Source organism: Squalius cephalus, assembly GCF_949319135.1.
Source record: "Squalius cephalus genome assembly, chromosome: 21".
In the NCBI taxonomy this organism is placed as follows: Eukaryota; Metazoa; Chordata; class Actinopteri; order Cypriniformes; family Leuciscidae; genus Squalius; species Squalius cephalus.
Window position 1 is genome coordinate 30,400,913 of NC_137142.1, and position 20,331 is coordinate 30,421,243.

At 37.4% G+C, this 20,331-nt stretch overlaps 1 protein-coding gene across 1 annotated transcript in view; it reads left to right on the forward strand.

Annotated features, from left to right (window-relative positions):
- Window positions 1-20,331, forward strand: part of cdh23 (cadherin-related 23) — a 233,458-nt gene that overhangs the window by 160,846 nt on the left and 52,281 nt on the right. Inside the window, exons 16-27 of the mRNA XM_079854508.1 lie at window positions 2,346-2,451; window positions 2,738-2,865; window positions 6,866-6,938; window positions 7,924-8,040; window positions 8,304-8,416; window positions 8,643-8,750; window positions 13,453-13,642; window positions 14,542-14,687; window positions 16,797-17,016; window positions 17,117-17,269; window positions 18,102-18,215; window positions 19,146-19,294. Coding sequence (XP_079710634.1) covers window positions 2,346-2,451; window positions 2,738-2,865; window positions 6,866-6,938; window positions 7,924-8,040; window positions 8,304-8,416; window positions 8,643-8,750; window positions 13,453-13,642; window positions 14,542-14,687; window positions 16,797-17,016; window positions 17,117-17,269; window positions 18,102-18,215; window positions 19,146-19,294 — 1,617 coding nt within the window. The remainder of the gene's footprint in view (window positions 1-2,345; window positions 2,452-2,737; window positions 2,866-6,865; window positions 6,939-7,923; window positions 8,041-8,303; window positions 8,417-8,642; window positions 8,751-13,452; window positions 13,643-14,541; window positions 14,688-16,796; window positions 17,017-17,116; window positions 17,270-18,101; window positions 18,216-19,145; window positions 19,295-20,331) is intronic.

Genomic DNA, 20,331 nt, shown 5'->3' on the forward strand with positions numbered 1-20,331 from the left:
TAAACTATCAAAATATGAGGAGTATGTTATATTGGGAAGAAGAATACACTAAACTTGGTTGAGGTATTAAAATGACAAAATTATTTGGCAAGAAAGGTAAACTCTATAATTAAATATGGGTTTTTATTGTATTATGCAAAAAACTCACAGGAAATAAAGCATACATTGACTACAATGTAATCAGTTATTAATATTTTGTTTTTGATTACAGCAGCCATTCTTCTGGGCATTGACTCATTAAACTTTGTACGTGTATTGGGATTAACTTCTTTACGATCCTCCTTAAATTCTTCCCAAAGTTAAGCTTCATTAAGACCTGCGTGACTTCTCACAATGCAGGTTTAAAATTTCCCAAACCTTTTCAATGGCTTTGAGGTCAGGGGACTGAAGAGGCACTTGAAGACTTCAAAATGCTGAGCATGAACACTTTCATTGCATGCAACTTTGTTGCGTTTGCGGTGTGTTTGGAATCATTATCATTATGTGTGTTGGAAAATACACATTTGATCTGCAAACAGATCCTCCATACTTGACATTTTGTCCAGCAGGATCCCCAAGCATTGGTCCATTTTCAAAGCGCCTGCAACTTTGTAGATCCTTCCAAAACCCGCAGCAGACACGAGTCCCCAATAACATTGTTTCCCCTGCCTTGTCGGATTGCAGAACAGGGCTCCAATCTTCCACACTCCAGTCCATTTTTTTTTTGTGTGTGTGTGTGTGGCAAATGCACATTTTTATTTTTTATTTTTTTCAGTAGATAAACTAATCTAAAAAAAAGCTAAACTACTTTATTCACTCGCACACAAGCTAATATTCCAGCCTCTCATAGCCTTTGGCTTACAGTTCAAGATGAAATTGGAGGTTGGAGGTTTCATCCAGGTCTTTAGAAGCTGTTTTGATGTGGTCCTGCATTCAGGTTATTTTCATCTTTCTGTCAAAATGCTCTCTAGCCTTTCTTGACCAGCCACAGCACTTTACATTCTTCAGTGGTCGCAGTGCTTTGAAAAAATTCTGTGCATTGTGACCGTTCACATCCAGCACATGAGCGATATCCAAAACCAGATTGACCAGATTTAGTCATTTCAACAATATGCTCATTGGTTGCAGCTCCTTCCGTCTGACCATTTTCACTTAAACCCACAAAATAACATCTAATAATATATAGCTAACATAGTGATTTATTGAATCACATAGTGATTTACTGAATTATAGGCTGGGAATAATAAGTGCAAGATTGGTATGCCCTTGACATCCGCACAATTCGTTATGTTTCATTGTGTCATGATTAATGATACAATAGAAACGTGGAATGCGTACATAAGTATTACACTCCAGGACTCCACAACTTCACAACATGCATTCAAAATAAAAAGTTTGAAAAAAGTTTGAAGAAGCCCTATTTTCATTGGTCGGACATAACTTTTGGCCACTACTGTATATACCATTAATTATTTTATTACCTTAAATAAATGACCTCTTCATTTAATGACTTTTATATGTTGACATTTTGTGAGATATATGTTTGTGACTTCTTGAAGAGTGAATACTGTCACCTTTATTTATATAGTGCTTTATACAAAGCAGATTGTTTCAAAGCAGCTTTACAGTGATAAAGAGGAAAATAATGATCATCTATGCTGTCAGAATTCAATTCTGCTGTAAAGCAGCTCTACAGAAAACAATAGTGTCAATATTTTCAGCTCAATTCAGTTCAATGCTGATTCAGTTCAATAACAGTGTTGATGTTGCAAAAATCATCAATTATGATGATCAATTATTACGTTTTTATTCTCATCCAATAGTGTCAGTGTAGTCAAATCAATAATATTACTGAATATTAAGTGTCCCCAACTAAGCAAGCTAAAAGCAACAGTGGCAAGGAACCATCTGGTGACAGAAATGGAGAAAAAACACAATGAATGAATGAATATTTCCAGGCTGCATCATAAGTCGGATTGTGGATTGATATCATTCAGAATATTTCATCCAGCTTTCATTTATTTTTATTTCATTTAGTTGGCAAGGCAACATTTCTAATTATTTTAAGGTGAAGTTTTTCATCAAATATTTGGATTTTATATCACCTTATTATATATCACTTTTTTTTAATAAAAAAAGTTTTTTTTAGTTGTAGTTAACAATAACAAAACTGCTTTTTCACTAGATATTGCTCTGTTTGCTTGAGTGCCACAAGTCAGATTCTGTGGCCAATTGCATAAGTTTGGGGGCGACACTACCTGCTTTTCCCAAATGGGGTGGTAGGAGTGTTTGGGAAACTAGTTTTGAGATAGTCATTATAGTGAGGACATAACGAATTTCTGCGTCTCTCTTTGTGTTGTTCTCAGGCGACGGACGAGGACTCTCCTCCCAATAACATACTGACCTACTCCATCATCTACGCTTCTCAGTTCAGATCATATTTCAGCATCACTGTGGTGGAGGGCTATGCAGGTCTGTGTTCAAATCAAAGTCACCTAATAATACGATTTCACTGCTTGTTCAGGCTGTTGACGGGTTACATTAGGCTCTCGCCATCGCTCTGTGCATTAGCGGGGAATCGGATTTGTGTTTAACACCTTAAAGCGTGAAAATGCCTTTAGAGAAGCCTTTGTGACCTCTGGTGTTTCATAAACGGATTATAGCTGCGTGTCTTCTAAGCATGTGCTGATGTATTTGTTTTTTTTCTGTTTTTATATTTGTTTTATTTGAATGTCATAACCCCTGTTTGTTTGTTTAGTCATCACAGTGAATCGTCCTCTGGATTATGAGCAGGTTCCTGCTGGATTGATCTTTCTGACTCTGCTGGCCATAGACGGAGGAAACCCGTCCCTCAACAGCACTGTTCCCGTCACCATAGAGCTGTTTGTGAGTACTGCACCTGCCTTCTGGAGGGAATGTCCAAAATACATTCACCATGAAAGAGGGCAGTCCTGTTGGGATGATTGTCAGTTAAATTACTGTTTAAAAGGTTGGGGTCAGTAAGAGTTTTTTTTTATATACAGTATACACTCACCTAAAGGATTATTAGAAACACCTGTTCAATTTCTCATTAATGCAATTATCCAATCAACCAATCACATGGCAGTTGCTTCAATGCATTTAGGGGTGTGGTCCTGGTCAAGACAATCTCCTGAACTCCAAACTGAATGTCAGAATGGGAAAGAAAGGTGATTTAAGCAATTTTGAGCGTGGCATGGTTGTTGGTGCCAGACGGGCCGGTCTGAGTATTTCACAATCTGCTCAGTTACTGGGATTTTCATGCACAACCATTTCTAGGGTTTACAAAGAATGGTGTGAAAAGGAAAAAACATCCAGTATGCGGCAGTCTTGTGGGCGAAAATGCCTTGTTGATGCTAGAGGTCAGAGGAGAATGGGCCGACTGATTCAAGCTGATAGAAGAGCAACTTTGACTGAAATAACCACTCGTTACAACCGAGGTATGCAGCAAAGCATTTGTGAAGCCACAACACACACAACCTTGAGGCGGATGGGCTACAACAGCAGAAGACCCCACCGGGTATCACTCATCTCCACTACAAATAGGAAAAAGAGGCTACAATTTGCACAAGCTCACCAAAATTGGACAGTTGAAGACTGGAAAAATGTTGCTTGGTCTGATGAGTCTCGATTTCTGTTGAGACATTCAGATGGTAGAGTCAGAATTTGGCGTAAACAGAATGAGAACATGGATCCATCATGCCTTGTTACCACTGTGCAGGCTGGTGGTGGTGGTGTAATGGTGTGGGGGATGTTTTCTTGGCACACTTTAGGCCCCTTAGTGCCAATTGGGCATCGTTTAAATGCCACGGCCTACCTGAGCATTGTTTCTGACCATGTCCATCCCTTTATGACCACCATGTACCCATCCGCTGATGGCTACTTCCAGCAGGATAATGCACCATGTCACAAAGCTCGAATCATTTCAAATTGGTTTCTTGAACATGACAATGAGTTCACTGTACTAAAATGGCCCCCACAGTCACCAGATCTCAACCCAATAGAGCATCTTTGGGATGTGGTGGAACGGGAGCTTCGTGCCCTGGATGTGCATCCCACAAATCTCCATCAACTGCAAGATGCTATCCTATCAATATGGGCCAACATTTCTAAAGAATGCTTTCAGCACCTTGTTGAATCATTGCCACGTAGAATTAAGGCAGTTCTGAAGCCGAAAGGGGGTCAAACACAGTATTAGTATGGTGTTCCTAATAATCCTTTAGGTGAGTGTATACATATAATATATATACTTGTTTTACAGCAAGGGTGCATTAAATTGATACAAAATTACATTAAAGATGGTTACAAAAGATTTCCATTCAAATAATTCTGTTCTTTCAAAGTTTGTATATATCAAAGAATCCTGAAAACAAAATGTATCACGGTTTCCACAAATCAACTGGTATCAAAGGGATAGTTCGGCCAAAAATGATATTTAACCCATGATTTACTCACCCTCAAGCCGTTCGAGATGTATATGTCAATCTTTTTTCAGATGAACACATTTTCAGTTATTTTAGGAAATGTCTTAGATCTTTCAGTGGTTATGTCTTAGATCTTCTTCTTCTGAAAATGTCTTAGATCTTTCAGCCAGTTATTTTCGTTTATAAAGTTTTAAATATGTATATTTTTACGACAAAACCGCACGGATTACCCTCAGAAGGCCTTCGTTTATCCCCCTGGAGCCGGATGGATTACTTTTGTGAAGGATGCATGCACATTTTGGGACTTGAAGGAGATGGACCCCATAGCTTCACATTATAACCACTGAAAGATCTAAGACATTTTCTAAAATAACTGAAAATGTGTTCGTCTGAAAAAAGATGACATATACATCTCGAACGGCTTGAGGGTGAGTAAATCATGGGTTAAATATCATTTTTGGCCTAACTATCCCTTTAATAAATCTTTCTTGAGCACAAAATCAGCATATTAATGATTTCATGTGACACTGAAGACTGGAGTAATGATGCTGACAATTCAGTTTTGCCATCACAGGAATAAATTACATTTTAAAATAGATTAAAATAAACAATTATTTTAAATAGCAATAATATTTCACAACATTACTGCTTTTACTTTTTCATCAAATAGTTACAGCCTTGGAGAGCATTAGAGACTACTTGACCCCAAACCTTTCAACAGTAGTGTGTTACAAAAATTACAGCAGGACAGATGAACTCTTTAATTCGTTGTGCAGTAGAGCTGTCTTTTAATTTAAAGGAATACTCTGGGTTCAAAGTTAAGCCACAAAAAATAACTTAGACTTGTTTATTGCCTGATTTCTTCAAGGGGAGGGTCTATAGGGTGTAAATGTTTTGTTTTCTTTTTTCAAATCGTTCAATCTAATGGACAAAATAAGCTTGTGCAATTAACATGTGAACACGCCTATTGACAATGTAAAAACACACGTTTTAGTTTCTGCTCTGACAGACGCAAGACCTGCCGAACGCTGTGAGTGTGTGTTAGAAATCAGGAATGGTGAGAGAACATTGTACTTGGTACGTTTTTCATCTTCAAACCAAACTTGGGTCTCCAGCTGACAAAGTTTAAATCCCATCTTGCCAGTGCGCTTCCCATTATGTTAACACGTTAAGTCAGTTGGTAGATAGTAGACGGTCTTTTGCAGCTGTTTAAACACATTCGACCGCATGAGCGTCTACACCACGAAAGCAATCCAGTCGAATGTGTTTTCGACTACCTATGGAAGTGGTTGAAAGTAGAGAAGCTCACAACGTTTCAGACCCGTTTACACCTGTATTAGCGCCGTCCACTTGTGATCCGATCGAACAAAACGCATCTTAATACCAGGCGTAAACAGAGCCAAAGAGCCAATCCAGAATTTTGATCTTTTAATAGAAAAAGGAAAATGAATGTTACGCCACAAGTGCTGCGATTGAGCTTAACTTGTAACCCAGAATAATACTTTACCTTTATCCTAGAATCTACACTGTAAAAAATTTGCTGTAGTTTTTGCAGCTGTTTGCCAGTAACTTACTGTAGATTTAAATTTATGTTATTTACTGGCAACAGTTTGTTCAAAGTTAAATGAACATTAAACATTAACAAGTCTTTGTCTTTAAAGAATACAATTATAAAATAACAATCTAATGCAAAGCATTCTGGGAACCAGAAATCTTCATCAACCTTTTTCTGTTTTTTTCCTTCAGATTTTGGTTCCCAGAATGCTTTGCATGAGGATGTTATTTTAGTTTTATTCTGTAAAGATAAAGACTTGTTAATGTTTAATGTTCATTTAATTTTGAACAAATTGTTGCCAGTAAATAACATCAATTTAAATCTACAGTAAGTTACTGGCAAGTAGCTGCCAGTAATACTGTAATTTCTACAGATTTTTCTAACAGTGTAGTGAAAACGAAGATTACTGAACCGTCATTTCAGATTTAAGTTCCTCACACACAAACAGACACAGTTTGGTGTTGCGTGATCTGTGTTCGTTCTGAATTCATTGGTTTCCTCTTAGGTTCATTGACTAGGACGGTTAATCCACAGATCATTTCTCTCTGACATTTCTCTGCTCTTTTATTATAATTCTGATTAGACACATTTCATCTGAAAAACAGCAGGGGTTTGACACATCCATGCCAGTGTGTGTGTGTGTGTGTGTGTGTGTGTGTGTGTGTTACTGCGTTGAGCTGAATTGAAGTGGTAAAACAGTGTATGTGTCTAATATTGAATAATTTCCCATTGCCACAGCCTGTGAGTTTCCATTAAACCCTAAAAGCACTCCATCAATACATTTAATTACAACCAAAGCGTTTTTTCCCTGTGGAAAATTAATGAGTTAATATTTAAAGACTTTTTTAGAAACCTTAAACACTGATTTCCTCCCTCCTTCCCTTCGCAGGACCAGAATGACAACCCACCCGAGTTCAGCCTCCCGTCTTATATCGTCAACATTCCGGAGAATATCGTTGCAGGTGCATTAATAATTATATTATCAAAAAATGGAAGAATGTATCAACATGTAGCACATGTACAGTGCTCAAAACCTCATGACAACATAACTAGATTCCTGTCAGTGATGATTTACAACGCTCAGCCAGCTGTGCACTAGTTCTGTTCAACGCTAATATAATGTTTTGTGTGAATAAGTGCTGTTTTCCAAGACACACGGGCTTATGCTAGTTTTGTTTCAGCTCTGACCACCCAAAAACAGAACCAAAGAGTTCAAATATTACACAGAAAATCTAGTTAGAGGTTTGTACTAAACCTGTTAAACTTGTGATTATGTTATATTATGTTAATGTTAGAGTTATATGTTGATTCATATGCACAGCAGACAGAAACCAGTCTGCATGACAAGCACTGGAAATGCAAATCTAGTCTATTCAGCTACCATTTTTTTCTGTGCTGCATCATTTTGGATTTTGGATTTTGATATTTGTTTCTGTCTTGGCTCTTATAATTCATTTTCTTTTACTTTTTTCTTTTAAATGATTGTTTTAATTGAGCAAGTAGGTTGTGTGCAGAGGGAAAAGAGACAGAGATGTTCACAATTCTCATGCATTTATTCACTAAATGCCTTTATTCCACACAATAGACTCGCCTCCAATCATCAAAGGGAAATTACATTTGCTCTGCATGTGTGTTTGTGTGTGTGTCAAGGGTACTGAACACACTCCACTAAAATCTGATAAACCTGAAATCCATAACCCTGTCTCCATCAAAGCACACATTAACCACTTCCTGTCTGAAGAACACCCCTTACACTTTGCCTGTCTATCATGTCATGTTATGTGTTATATGTTTTTCTCTTCATTCAGCTGTCTGTCTCACGCAATCATTGTCTGATGGTTTGTTTACTTCCTCTTTTCTCTTTTGACTCTTTTTTTTTTTAAAACTTTTGATGTTTTCTCTCTTTCTCTCTCTCTCTCTCTCTCTCTCTCTCTCTCTCTGTGCCAGGAGCTACGGTGTTGTTTGTGAATGCCACCGATCTGGACGCCTCTAGAGAATTTGGACAGGCCTCTCTCATCTATTCCCTGCAAGGCAGCTCACAGTTCAGACTCAACACGCGTTCAGGTGGGCAACGTCACACACGTTCACACCTGCCCTTTAACCTTTTAACCTTTTTTGGTTCCCATGAGGAAATCAGCTTATAAATCATACTAAGTGATGTTTTTTGAAAACGTAAAAATGCAGAAAGTTTTCTGTGCTGGTTTAGGGGTAGTGTTAGGGTAAGGGGATAGAATATACAGTTTGTACAGTATAAAAATCATTATGTCTATGGAAAGTCCCCTTAAAACATGGAAACCCAACATGTGTGTGTGTGTGTGTGCGTGTAGGAGAGATCACCACTACAGCTCTTCTGGATCGAGAGATGAAGTCTGAGTATATTCTGATCATAAGAGCCGTGGATGGTGGGGTGGGGCCACAGCAGAAAATTGGCATCGCTACGGTAACGGCTGACTCTTTGATCTTCCTCAAACAGACATCATCACCTATGTATAAAACTACTTTATATTACTTGGCAGAAGAGTCGTTTACTGTGTCTATTCTTAATATTTAAATGGGTGTCTATTTTCATATTGCTGTTTCCACCATATTTTAAATGCAGAGTCACTTGAAGCCATGCATTATAGTGATTTTATAATGTTTTAAAGCATGCATATATTTCTCTGCAGGTGAACATCACTATACTGGACATAAATGATAACGCCCCCATGTGGCGAGATGAGCCGTATCAAGCAAATGTTGTGGAGATGAGTCCCATCGATACCGACGTCATTACTGTGAGTGCACTGATCTGACCTTTAACCTCTAAACTGACCTTTTGACCTCAAACTGTCCAGACCTTTTATTTTTAAAGCAATGTTTCCCTAGAAATTGTTTTTGACTGCTTACATTTCAGTCTGTTCCCCACACAAAGTAATCATGTGGTTTCAAAAGACTACTTATTCTATTTGTTTTAATGGTGCATATAGTTCCCCTTTAGGAACTAGACAGATGTGGTCTGGTCAGACACCAAACATTCTACAATCCCATCATATCCCACCATCTGTATAGATTAGATGAAATGACAAGATACAGAAACAGTGCCTGTTTTGAAGCAGAGGTTTGATCCTAATGTCAGCAGGTAAACATGGTTAGTGCTATTGATTTTATGAGTAATAATATCTTATAGTTTCTCTCTGAGTCAAATCCCCCCAGTACCCAGAGGAGCAAGTTTCCATCTCCTCTCCGTCTGGAGAAAACCTCTCTGTCCCAGCCTTTGATCGGCTGGAGTTTTGCAGCTGAATTCAAAGTGGGCTCTCACCCCGGTGTCCTTGGAACATTTTATGGAGCTCCTATATGCTCCTATTATTCTTTTGCTTGAAGTATGTGAAAGTCCCATCTTGAGGGGGTTTTCCTCCTTTGGTGAATGAATAAATTAGTTCATATGTTAATGTCAGTCATGCCATCTCTACTTTCAGTCTCAGAAGGCACTCCCAGGGACCATTCATAAGTTAGCTAGAGGTTTCCAACATCTAAAACTCCAATATGACGGATTAGCTTTAATGTATTTCCACGAGTCATGGTTCACAAAGTTATCAGTCCACCAGGAAGCAACATCTTGTTTACCAGTTTCCCAGACTGCTACAATGAGCTCATTTAAAGGTGAAGTGTTTGATTTATGTGCCACTCGTGGCACCAAACAGAACTGTTTTCATGACTAACTCATCCCGTTGGATTAGTGTTGTTATGTCTGGCTCTGGAACCTATACTCTTTGAAGAAAGAGTTATTTTAGCGAACCTTTTAGTGGTTCCCATCATGGGATCATTTTATGGATTTAGTTTTAATTCATTTTCTTTTAATTCATGTTTTATTTTGATTACATTTTATGAATCAAACAGCTCGTAAACATACTTTATGACTAGAAGAAATTGAAATAACCTGTTAAACATTTAAGTATTATGCATTAATTTAAGACATTTCTCCTTATATAGAACCTCTTTGTCATACAGGTTTTGTATTTAAAATCGAGTCAAGGACCCTAGGCTTCTAAATAGAACCCCATTGACCCTTTTTTCCTTAGAGTGTACAAATAAATTACACACTTTTCAAGAAGAACAAGTCAGTTGGATTTGCCAAAGGTTACTAGTTTCATGGCATCAGATCTTTTTAAAGATGTTTAAGGTTTTTGTTTGAGGCAATTAGTAAATCAAATATCCAACAAACACATATAAAATATTACATTTTTACTTTTGGTTGGACTGAAATTCTGACCACTAGATACGATTTCTGCTATTTTTTGGTGTTGACTGCTGTGTCGTTATTTAAGTGAACCATTACTTTGTTGCACACTTTATTAACATTACTGTGGTATCAATGATTTCAGATTTATCTGCCACTAAACTTCACAGTCTCAATAAGCCAGACCTTTGGCTGTTGCCATAGAAGTGTCGCCTTTGACTTCTCCATGGGGAGTTGTAAGACTTTAAGGCATCCATTTCTGTAAAGCTGCTTTGCAATAACATAAATTGTAAAAAGCACTTGAAATACCCCAGATTGCAGAATATTCTGGGCAAGAATCGCCTACTTTACACTCACCGGCCACTTTATTACAGTAGGTACTCCTTGCTAGTACCAGGTTGGACCCCCTTTTGCTTTCAGAACTGCCTTAAATATTTGTGGCATGGATTCAACAAGGTTCTGGAAACATTACTCAGAGATTTTGGTCCATATTGACATGATACCATCACACAGTTGTGGCTGCAGATTCATGATGTGAATCTCCTGTTCCAGCACATCCCAATGGTGCTCTATTGGACTGAGATCTGGTGACTGTGGCCATTTGAGAATAGTGAACTCATGTTAGTTCAAGAAACCAGTTTGAAATGATTTGAGCTTTGTGATATGATGTGTTATCCTGTTGGAAGTAGCCATCAGAAGATGGGTACACACTGTGGTCATAAAGAGATGGACATGTTCAGCAATGATACTCAGGTAGGCTATGGCATTAAAACCGATTGCTCAGTTGGCAAAAAGGGGCAAGTGTGGCAAGAAAACATCCTCCACACCATTACACCAGCAGCCTGAACCGCTCATACAAGGCATGATGGGTTCATACTTTCATATTATACCAAATTCTGCCCCTACCATCTGAATGTTGCAGCAGAAATCGAGACTCATCAGATCAGGCTATGTTTTTGCAATCTTCTATTGTCCAGTTTTGGTGAGCCTGTGTGAACTGTGGCTTCAGTTTCCTGTTCTTATCTGACAGGAGTGGCACACGGTGTGTTTTCTGCTTCTGTATCAAGGTTTGATGTGTTGAGCGTTCAGAGATGCTCTTCTGCAGACCTCGGTTGTAACAAGTGCTTATTTGAGTTACTGTTGCCTTTCTATCAGCTGAACCAGTCTGGATTTTCTCTTCTGACCCCTGACATCAACAAGGCATTTACACCCACAGAACTGCTGCTCACTGGATATTTTCTCTTTTTTGGACCATTCTCTGTAAACTCTAGAGATGGTTGTGCGTGAAAATCCCAGCAGTTCAGAGCTTTCTGAAATACTCAGACCAGCCCGTCTGGCACCAACAACAACGCCACGCTCAAAGTCAGTCACTTAAATCATCTTTCTTCCCCCTTCTAATGCTCCGTTTGAACATCAGCAGATCGTCTTGACTATGTCTACATGCCTAAATGCATTGAGTTGCTGCCATGTGAGTGGCTGAATAGATATTTGCGTTAATGAGCAGTTGAATAGGTGTACCTAATAAAGTGGCTTGTGATATATTTCAGCCTTGTAAACACATTTTGTGCAACAATTTTAGCCAGATCTTTTAAATTTTGCATGCAGTATAAATCAGACTATCTAAACTGTGGGCGATATCTGTGAACGTGGCATCTGAGGAAAAAGCGAACCGATGGAACTGATACTGTTGGAAAAAACTATTGAATTTGAGATGTGGGTGTTCTAGTTAAATGTGGTCAGGCCTTTAAAGACCTTTAACTCTGCTTGTAAACGTTCTGGTGTTTTATAGTGGCTCTGTCTTTGGATAAATATGCCACTAATTGTCCTTTAATTAACAGGCCAGGACTGAACTTCATTAGGAGGTTCCGATGACTAATTAAAATGTAGCCCAGAGTCAAGTGCATACTTGATTACCCTGCTGGACACTGTGCAGGAGAGAGAGATGAAACAGAACAAAGGAAGAAATGGATGGATAATTTTAATCACAGAGCAGTGGATGTAAAAACCAAATGTTTTAAAGCTTTTGACTTCCACACTCTGGTCTAGACTTCCACAATCAGTCTATTTACCAGTCAAAACAGTGGTATTGTGTGATCTAATCAGTATCATGTACTCACTATCATGTCATTTAAGACTCCTTTTATCTGATGATTTAAAGAATTCCCAAGTTATTATTTTCCGTGCAGCATACAGTAATGCTTGGGGTTGGTAAGGTTTTTTCATGTTTTTGAAGGAAGTCTCTTATGCTCACCAAGGCTGCATTTATTTGATCCAAAATACAGTAAAAACATGAATATTGTGAAATAATTTTACAATTTAAATGAAATGTTTTCTATTTCAGTATATTTTAAAAAGTTATTTATTCCTGTGATGTCAAAGCTGGATTTTCAGCATCATTACTTAAGTCTTCAGTCACATGATCCTTCAGAAATCCATCTAATATGCTGATTTGCTGCTCAAAAAACATTTCTTATTATCATATCATGTTGAAAACAGTTGTGCTGCTTGATATTTTTGTGGGATCGTGATAAAAAAAAATGTCAGATTTTTTTTCAAAAACTCACATATTTTAACTATATAGTGTTTACAAAAGATGATTTTCGTTGAATAACAGTTTCATTTTTTACCTGTTTTTCACACAAAGCTATCATGTGACCTCAGAAGAATATGAACACAGATCACATGGACTACTTTTATGATATGTGATATATGATGGTTATTTTTTTAAATCATTTTTTAAGCTTGACAGCCAGGGACAAGGCCCTGTTTTCTTTCATATGAAAAAAGCATTGAGGACTTTCTGCAAGGCATACAAATGACTGCAGGACAACATATTTTAACGTCGCAAAATCACACACATCAACTTTAAAATGGTCTGTAAACATGCCTGAATAAATGTGTGTAAAATAAAATCCCTCAGAGTTCAATTCAATTAGATAAAGTTTACATTAGACCCATGCCATTCATCACCCGTTTAAACTCCCTCGAATCAATGAAGAACACAGTCGTCTGGTCCTTCCTGTTTTAATAATTAAAGACTTACAGAACCTTTGTTCTCTAATGACCAATTAAGTGATTTTCAGTGCTTTCTGCACCAGCACTGTGAATAATTGATTGGCTCTTTTAAAAAAAATAACAGCCAGGGTTTTATACAGTTATGCCCCATGCATAAATCTCCCATCATGCCATTCTGTGGGGAGATGATTGGTGTGATTTAATTTCTGCACCTTGGAACTCATTTTTTATTTTTCTCTTTGCAGATATTAGCGGTGGACCCTGATTATGGTGATAATGGGACGGTGGTTTATTCCATAAATCCAGAGAACCCCTTCTACACCATCAACCGCAACACTGGGAAGATCCGCACCAGTGGAGCTGTGCTGGACAGAGAGAGTCAAAACGCCCGGTCCGCACAGCTTATGAGGACCATCATTGTCTCTGCTATCGACCGTAAGCAACTCTCAGCTGTCCCATAATGCCTCTCTCTCTCTCTGAGGCCACAATAAAGCTAGTTTTACAGTCGCCAACCTTCAGTGTCTTTAAATCATGCTAACACACCAGTCTTCCCATATCTCCAGTATAAAGTTTGTATGTTGTGCACAGTATGTAAACTTTGGACACACTACAGTTCTAAAGTTAATACTTTATGAATTATTCATGCATTAAACAAATTTGACAGTGAAGACATTTATAATGCTACAAAAAGATTTCTATGTCAAATAAATGCTGTTCTTTAGAACTTTCTATTCATCATATAATCCTGAAAAATAAAATGTGATACATTAAGACTGGAATAATGATGCTAAAAATTCAGCTCTGTCATCACAGGAATACATTACATTTTAAAATATATTTAAATAGAAACAGTTATTTTAAATTGTAAAAATATTTTACTATATTACTGTTTGTTTCTGTATGTTTAGTCAAATGCATAAGAGATTTAATTGAGCGTAAGAGACTTCTTTCACAAACTGAATGAAATCCGATTTTAAAAATCATTTCATTAATTCCAAGATATCCATGTGCTGTATTTTATAATCACAATATTATATATCAAAGTATGTATTCATGTTGATAATTGCCTAATTCTATTTCACTTACTATAAAAATAGTATGCAGTGTATACCGTGCAGTATTCACTTAGTAAGGTGTTACTCCTTTCCAAACACATCCTTTGTTTTGTCTGCCTCCTCACAATTTGTCTTTCTCCCACTATTAGTTGTGTTTGACAATATAAACTGATATTTCTTTAAAGAATTCCTTCCCCCTCAGTGGATCTAATGACTACAGAAAACTCAGATAAGTGATGCCATATGTGAGTATTCTCTTTGTTGTGCTGCCCTCCTCAGGTGGGACACCTCCACTGCGCTCTTCAGCCAGTGCTACAGTGTATGTGAACCTCCTGGACCTCAATGACAACGATCCTGCCTTTCTCAACCTCCCATTTGTTGCTGAAGTACCAGAGGGGCTTCCTATTGGATCATCTGTGTTCAGGGTTAGCATATGATTGATCCACAGGGAATGAAAGTTCACTGATTAAATATTCAACAATCATTTCATTTTAGTATGCTGGCCCGGGTTAATATCCTCATTTGAAATATATGTTTTAAATAAAACCAAGCAATAATTGCAACTGAATTTGACAGACAGTAATCACCAGGCATTTTCACTGTATGAAAATGAGCAGATTTGACATTTTGATTACTACGTTGGGAAAATTGCTGCCAACTCTCACGCATTGAGCATGAGTATCACACAATTGACACTTTTCACACGCTCTCACGCCACACATCCATTTTCTCACGCAGAGAAAAATCATTAAGCAAAGAGGACACTGACACCGACAGACAAGACAGAGCTGGTTACTCTCTTTATATGAAACAAATTCTCAGCTCTCAGATTCTGTCAATTTTATTACGAAATTCAAACATTAAATACTGTTTTGGCGCTTGTAAATGTGACGTGACAAATCGCTGTAGCGCCTCAGTTCAAGCGGCACGTGAAGTAAATAAACACGAATGAACAGGTATGTTGAAAGATACATTACAACTTACTGAAATGTATGCCTCATACATAATATTGATCAATCAGTGTTTTTAACCTGCGGAAAGAGGTCAATAAAACAGCTGGAGAACAATAGCCTGTTACATAACATTTACCTCAGAAAAAAGCCCTATAGTTGGCTAGTTGGTTAGTTTAGCTATATTTTGCTAAATATGTGCACTATATTTCATATTTATTATAATTTTACTTATATCATTAAAATATGTTGTTATCATGATAAAAACAGCATTATATTTAATTTGTTTGGTTATTTTTTAACCTTTAATATTAATACCAGCTGATAGAGCTTTCTGTATGTTTACAGGATTAGGTGAGATTTTTTTTCTTGAGAAAAATAAACATGTATCTGTACCTACACTAATATTTATCCAAATGAATCGATATTGAATCAAGATCGGAATCAAATCACAAGAATTGAAATGAAATCGTGAAATTTGTGTCAAGCAATAATAAAAAATAACCAGTTATTGGACCATGTAAATATTGTAACATGTTGTCTCTGAACTTAAAAACATTCTGTTTAGTTACCAAATGTTTTGACAATCGTACACTTTTTTATTTTTTTACAACCCCCCCAATCCTCCATTTCCATAATTCTCACTCCAAGCTAAACTCAAAAGTTGGCAGCCCTGAAAATGCATCATGGTATCCACAAAAATATTAGGCAGCACAACTGTTTTTAACATGGATAATAACTAGAAAGTAAAGTTCATTGGGAAAAACTTTAATGTTGGCTTGACAAAGCCTTAAGCTTCCTAGCATGATTTATCATGTTGTTAGCATGTCTTAGCATGTCCAGCGTTATTTTACATTTTGCTGACATGTTTTAATACATTGCTAGCATGAATCAACATGTTCCAAGCATTTTAGCATGCTACTAGCAATTACCAAAACACTAAATGTTGCTAGATTGTTTTAACATGTTGCTGGTATGTTTTAACACACTGTTAACATGTTTTAGCATGTTGCTAGTATGTTTTAACCATAGACTGTAAAAAAATAGGTTTTAACACATTGCTAACACATGAATTAGCATGCTGCTGGTATGTTTTAACACACTGTTAACATGTTTTAGCATGTTGCTAGTATGTTTTAACCATAGACTGTAAAAAAATAGGTTTTAACACATTGCTAACACATGAATTAGCATGCTGCTGGTATGTTTTAACACATTGTTAACATGAATTAACATGTTGCTAGCATGAATTAGCATGTTTTTGCACATTGCTGCCTAACATGATTGAACATGTTGCTAACATGTTTTAGCACGTTGCTAGAATGATTTAACATGTTGCTACCATTTTTTCACACATTGTTAGCATTAATTAGCATGCTGCTATTGTTTTTAACATGTTGTTAACATGTTTTAGCACGTTGCTAGCATGTTTTACCACATTGCTAGCTTTAATTAGCATGTTGCTATCATGAATTATCTTGTACCAATTCTCTGGTCATCTTTGATTCAATGTTGAGGTCTAATGACGTTCTTGTAATAAAACTGTCCTGTGCTCTTCTGCCCCCTGCTGGTTTCCTCCCTCAGGTGCAGGTGCAGGACCCTGATGAAGGTGACAACGGCGCGGTTACCATGGCGCTTCAGATGGGGATGCCGCGGCTGGACTTCAGGCTCAACATCACCACAGGAATCCTGGTTTCTACGGCAGTGCTGGACCGCGAGCAGATTGGCCAGTATTATCTGAGAATTATTGCGTATGACGCAGGCCAGTTTCCACGAACATCCACCAGCACTCTCACTATCACAGGTACAGAGCAGGAGGACTAATCACTGTCCAGCTGTCAATACCTTGTGTTCAAAAGCAAATGCTGAATGATGTTATTGTGTGTGTCTCTCTTTCTCTGCAGTTTTGGACATGAATGATGAGACGCCAACCTTCTTTCCCAGCGTTTATAACGTCTCGATGGATGAGAGCGTGCCCCGTGATTATGTGTTGGTCAGACTGACCTGCACAGACAATGACGCGGGTCTTAACGCAGAGCTCAGCTATTTTATCACAGGTCAGAGTGCAGAAGGTCACAGATCAGAGGGTGCGAATGAGTTTGTGCTGATAGAGCAACACTGTGGGATTTTGGCTGGGTCTGCTGTGACCCATAGTGACTCACTTTCAGCAAATGTGAAGCTAAGGCAGCATTTTAAGGCATCATAGCCTTAACAACACAGCATTCCAGTTTCTAAATATACCCCAGGCCAGCGTATTGAGCACAGCATTGTGCTCAGTTACAAGAAGACGGATGAAGCTCATTCAATTGTGAAAAGTGAAAAGTGATAACTTTCTTTAGTTTGTAAAGTTGCTAGTTGAGCGTGAAAAAGGTCTGCAAAGTTCCAAAGCACAAAGTTTCTGAACAGTTTCTGAACTCCCTGAAACACCTCCATTGTAGTCTTGAGTTTTATTCTGGGAACAAACACGCCACAATATTCCTAATTTAAATAATCCCTGCCCAAGGCATACGCAAAATAAAGGGGCGGGGCCTGGTTGAGTTGCATTAGTAGTGTGTTAAAAACTTGCGCTTATGGTAAGCGGTGTGACATTTCCTAAACACACTCGAAGTGGTTGACCAATCACAACACACTGGTCCAATCAGAGCACATTGTGCTTTTCGGAAGGAGGGGCGTTATAGAGACAGGAACTGAACAGAGTGTTTCTGACAGAGAGGTGCTGCAACAATGTCAAATATGTACCAATATGCAACAACATGCTAATCTCAAACTCCATTGAAATCAATTAGTGTGACAACACAGGTAGCACATTCAAAATCATTCAAGCACACTAGGGTTTGGGACAGAGCCGTGATTTGTGATTTCTCAGCCTATGTTTATGTGTCCCAATAGGAGGGAACCAAGATGGAAAGTTTAGCGTGGGCTTTCGGACCGGTGTGGTACGAACCGTGGTGGGTCTAGATCGGGAGACTCAGGGCTCGTACATCCTGGTGATTGAAGCGATTGGTGAGTTTCATAAAGGTGTTAAAACAACTGGTTATGCATGTGTGCATGCAAATGTGGTATGATCTTTTGCAGTTTCCTGTATAAATGACATTGAATTGAAAGAAGTGTTGTGGTTTCCTGTTTGAGCTGTGCAGCTTTCAGAAATACGCCAGCTGTTCTAATACCAGTTCGATGAGCTTCTATGAAAATACGCTGCCCGCTTTTTTCCATACTGAGAAGTTCATCATTGCACTTACTGTATCTAATCTTAAGTACTTATTGTACTTAAGTAAAAACACTCTTGCAAGTCACTTTACATACAAAAAAATAAATAATAATAATATATATATATATATATATATATATATATATATATATATATATATATATATATATATATATATATGTATATATATATATAATTGCGATATATTGCAATTATGGCTTTATATATACACACACATAAATATATTTCATATTTTTGCAACACATTTTTACACCAATACAAGTAAATGTGGTAGGCAAAAACTGTCATGGGTCTTTTTTTTTTTTTTAGCACAGTCATGTTTCTGTTGCTTGGCACAACTATTGGTTATTTAAAAATGACTAGTATTACCATGCAACACCAGTAAAGATATTAGTCATAAGGGCTTTATTGTGCATTTTTATGTTGCTATCAGTGTTCCCATGGTCATGGAAAACCTGGAACTATTAGCTATAATGCAAATTAGAATGCATAAAATATAAATTAGAATCTATAAAATATTATTATTTTAAGTATGCTTTGTTTCAAGTTCCAGCTCAGTCTTTGTAAAAATCCTTATCCAATAATCCTAAATGACTGGAAATGTCAGAGAAATCGGTCAACCTTGAACTTGTGCTGTATTTTATTTGTACTGAGAGTAGCATTTCCTAGCTGTATTGTCCAGACTGTTGATGGTTTTCCTGTAGATAATGGTCCAGCGGGAGGACGGAGAACAGGCACAGCTACAGTATATGTGGAGGTGCTGGACGTCAATGACAACAGGCCAATATTCCTCCAGAACAGCTATGAGACCAGCGTCCTGGAGAACATATCAAGAGGAACTAGTATATTACAGGTACACATGCACATATTCACAATTCACTGTTCTATATGAAAACTATGCTCATGAATATTTAAAAAAAAAACAATTAACAACAACAAAACATTTTTTCAATAGTGGTATTATGAAGTAGCGCATGGGGTTGTAAGTTGTGTTTTTGTTTGTCTGTAACCATGGCAGCAGTATCATGTCATGCCAGTTGTATTCTGTGATGTCATGTTCCAGTGTGCTGGGAACCTTCTCTAGACTGGCAACAATTGGCACAATAGGGTAACCATGACGGTTCTTCAAAAGTTCTAAAACTCTGTTGACTAAATACATTTTTTTTAATTTTTTTTTTTAAATAAGATGAATTGAAATGTTATTAAAGCTTTGTTTGGGAAATAATTGTTTATATGCCAATCTTGTTTGAGTTTGCAAGAAACAAATCCTATATTTTGGACACCTAAAGCATAAACATGTATCAAAACCTTAAACCAAGTGACAATAAGATTTTAAAATAGCACAAACACACTTGCTTACTTTTAAAGCAAAATATTTCACAAAAAGATGTTTTAAATGATAAAACGAGATATTATAGTCCTATACTATTCAGTAGTTTAAAATTAGCACAAGTTCTACAAATGCCACTTGGTTCGCTGTTTTGGTTTCTAATGCGATGACATTCAGACATTTTTAAGGACGCAAGTATACAAATATTCTCGGGGCCACTGTACACATAAACATAGATGCGAATTAATGTGAATTTCCTCCAAATAAATAGGTCTGTTGTTAATGCCCTGTCAAAATGGCCACCATTACTACGAGAGGTGAAAGTCAGGTCTTTTAAAGGATGTGATGTTGACAATGTCCAGCTGTCACCATATGGTTGGATTGTTGAGTCACATCTTGTTTCGATTGAAGCTAATGGCGAATGAAATGAGTTGTCTTCCTGTACACAGCCTGATCTCTTTCAGTACTGATAGCCGTTTATTACAAGGTCTGGTAACACTTCAGATGCAAATAGAGTTCGAAAAAAGTTTTAATACACATGGAGAGCATTATTACACATG